Raw genomic sequence first — 3652 nt, forward strand, 5'->3', positions numbered from 1 at the left:
GGGCCTGGCCTTAGCTCAGTTGTTTAAGTGGCTGCTTCCACAAAGCTGTCAGCCTCAGGTTGCTGTAGTTCGATCCCCACAACACTCCAGTCAGCCAAACCTCCCCTGAGGGCATTCAGATCAAAAAAATAAATAAGTAAATAAATAAACTTATTCCATTAGACAGTCAAGCTGTAATTATAGAAATGGATTTAAGGACAAGATGAAAGACACAGACCTGAACACCCAATGAAGAAAAAAGGTATCTGAAAATATTTTAGGAAGACTACATTCTGAAATTGAGTCTCTTTACTCTTCAACAATTGCTGATTTTACCACTGTTTGTAACTATGTAAGACTAAAGTAAATAACTGGCCACCAATAATTTGCTACACAGAATGCTCTGCAGATTTCTGTGTACTTATGTGAAAAGATCCCCAAGATTCATTATGAAAAAAGATGGTTGTGTTGTATTATGACGGTGCATACCTGTTAGTCTCAAGTACTTGTAAGGCTGAGGCAGGTAGACTGCAAGTTCAAAGCTAGCCTAGGCAACCTCATGGGATGCTGTAAAATAAAATAAGCAGGGCTGGGGATGTAGCTCATTGGTAGAACACTTGCCTTAACATGTGGAGGGCCTTCAGTTCAATCCCCAGTACAGGAATGGGGTTGTTTTCTTTAAAAGGAAAAATATGGGCAGAAAATGTTTATTTTTTTTCCTATAAACACATTCAAGTCAGTATGGAAGAATATATATGAAGCTAACAATATTGGATATAGTATAATATTGGATATAGCACCCAGTGCACATGCCTATAAACTCAGGAGGCTGAGGCAGGAGGATCTCCATCTGAGGTCAGCCTAGGCTGCACAGTAAGGTCAAGACCAGATTGAACTATGTAGTGAAATCTTGTCTCAAAAATAACGAGAAAACAAACAGTGGCTACCTGAAGAGAAGCATAGGAATAGTTCAGTTTTTAAATATATTTTCTTAATTTAAAGCCATCATAATACAACTTCTAAAATATTTAATAGAGCTTCACATCAAAAGTAACATTACTAAGGAGAATAGTATAGTAAACCTGCATCACTGTCACTGCTCCGTAAGTCACAGCTGTCCAATAGATAGAGCCAACCATTATCCCCGCTGCAGCAAATGGACAAGCTTTTGAGATCAGTCTATCTGCAAGATCCAAGACATAAACGACTGGACCTGTAATACAAAGAAAACAAAGTTTCAAACAAAGTGAATTTTAAAAAACTGTTTGTTTTTCTGGGTGTGGTGGCTCATGACTGTAAGCCCAGCACTTGGGAGGCTGAGACAGGAGGACTGCCACAAGTCTGAGGCAAGCCTGGACTACATAGTAAAATCCTGCCTCAAACAAAACAAAACAAAACACTTGTTCAATATTTTCTACAGCTCTAACAGTCTTTTAAATAGTTGGATGCTCTAATGTTTGAAAAATATTGTTCTAAATAGATGGGAACTCAGAATTAAATAGAATTTTTATTATTTGCATCATTAGCTAAATATTACTTTCTAAATTCTAGGAAATAGACTATTCAAATTTTATTACTGAACCTATAATCAGAGCCTCAAAATCAGCTGCTTCTTATAAAGGAAATAGTCCTGTGACTTCCCTCTCAATCACGGTGGCTACTGTGAAAGGGTCACTTTAACTTGCTCTTTTCAAAGTTCTGGCAACCAACATATTTTGTAGTATGTACTTGGTAAGAATATCGTTTTTTTGGCCTCAAAGAATGAGGTGTATCTTGGTACAGTGTGTAAAAGTAGCCAAAGTTATTTTCTTATAGTTATACAAAATTTTTTTACTTTTTTTTTTTTTATGAGCAGAATATATTTATTGAGAGAAAGAAAGCTCCTGTTGAAGAGAGGGACAGGAGGGGGAGCCCGCGTGGGTAGTTTCCCCTCTCTTGATTTTTTTCTTTTTTTTTTTTTTTTGGCGGAATCGGGGATTAAACTCAGGCCCTTGCACTTGCCAGGGAAGCGCTTATTCCACTGAGCCATCTCCCCAGCCCCATGATTTTTAATATTATATTTAGTGTAGTATTCTTATCTAACAAGCTTTTTATGATTGTGATTACTTTATAGAGTTGAGACATTTGAACAGGTCAGTTATGCTTGTACTGTGTGCCTACTATTTTAAAGGCATTCTACTAATTGCCATTAAGCCATATAGATATAGTTCATATCTATATCTGTATTTGTATTTCCCAGTACTGGGAACAGAACTTCACCAGGGCCTTCACACTGAGCTACATTCTCAGCCCTTTCCCTTTTATTTTTTTTTTCAGACAAGGTCTCTCTAAGTCACTAACGTTCCCAGCTTAGGGTCAAATTTATGATCCTCCTGCCTCAGCCTTGCAGAGAGTTAGGATTGTAGGTATGTAATACCACACCCAGCAGTCCAACATACTGTAATTTAGCACCAGATTCTTTTTTATTGTTTTAGAAAAATGGATGAGTCTGTGATTATTCAAAGCAAAGCCAAAGAACTAGATATCTAAACTGAACTAAAGTATATAAAACCTCTTGACTTAATAATTTTTATTTTTGTTAAACATTTTCTTTTAGGTATTAGAAATGCATGACCTTCCAGGGGCTTACAATCTAAAGAATGATATACAAAAAAGAGGTTATCTTCACTGCACAAAGTAATAACAATCTGATGTTAAATAATTAAACATGAGAACAAAGCATCCTAGGGAATTTCTGATCAAGACTCCCTGCTGATTACTGGAGCCAGTGATATTACTGGTTACTATATAATGCGACTGTTGTGAAGTAAAGAGAAATACAGCCTATTTATTTACTACTGTCACGTTATAATTTCTGTAACATTTAAAACTATGCTAAGGTATCTTTTGCGACTAAAGGCATGAGGAAAGCCTAAGTTAGACTAACCAAGCCTAACTTAGAAGTGCCTTCTGATTCTAGATCCTCTAATTACAGTTAGCATTTCTTCAGTGTCTCACAGGATGCCACACATTACATGCATCATTACTTAATTTCACAATGTAGGGTTCAATTCTGAAAACACACAAATTCACTTTATAACTCACCCTCAGAAAGTTGAAGAAAAAAAACAAACAAACCAAAAATTTAGTTGTCAAAGGTCCCTCAAATGCTAGTACTATAAGTTAAAGATTATAAGTACAGTAGTAACTTGGTTTATGAAAATATTTTATGCTTTTAGGGAAGATGGCTGTGTTTGTATTTTTGTGGGGGAAGATAGACATGTGGTCCTGTTTGTCACATAATGTGGAGTTTGTGAGTGGAAGCAAAATTCTGTTGAATGCTTTTGTTGGTGACCCAAACTGTGCAAACAGAAGTGTCTGTGAACTGAGGTACTACTACATACAGCATAGAACTTCTGCATTTCAACTTTCATATTCTTTGGCAACATTTTAATCAGCAAACAATGTGTACAGACTGTCTACTTATCTACCAAAATTCTACAAAGCTAATGTCAATCTCTTCACTTACAGACTAGACCTCTTCCTCTCACCAACCCAAGGTCCACAGAGTTCCAGTACCTTTCTCTCATTCTCTTATATCATTTCCCCTTACACTTTATTGGTTCATTTCCATCAAATAAGCAAGCTGTTATTTCTTCTATCTGAAAAAAATAACTCTTCGTCTTTCTCCATT

At 36.3% G+C, this 3652-nt stretch overlaps 1 protein-coding gene across 1 annotated transcript in view; it reads right to left on the minus strand.

Annotated features, from left to right (window-relative positions):
- March5 (membrane associated ring-CH-type finger 5) overlaps positions 1–3652 on the minus strand; it is a 30369-nt gene that overhangs the window by 3784 nt on the left and 22933 nt on the right. Inside the window, exons 3-4 of the mRNA XM_023716173.1 lie at positions 3488–3551; positions 1062–1192 (exon numbers count right to left, since the gene is read on the minus strand). Of these exons, the coding sequence (XP_023571941.1) occupies positions 1062–1192; positions 3488–3551 (195 nt within the window). The remainder of the gene's footprint in view (positions 1–1061; positions 1193–3487; positions 3552–3652) is intronic.

Source organism: Octodon degus, unplaced genomic scaffold (assembly GCF_000260255.1).
Source record: "Octodon degus isolate 3935 unplaced genomic scaffold, OctDeg1.0 scaffold00046, whole genome shotgun sequence".
Lineage (NCBI taxonomy): Eukaryota > Metazoa > Chordata > Mammalia > Rodentia > Octodontidae > Octodon > Octodon degus.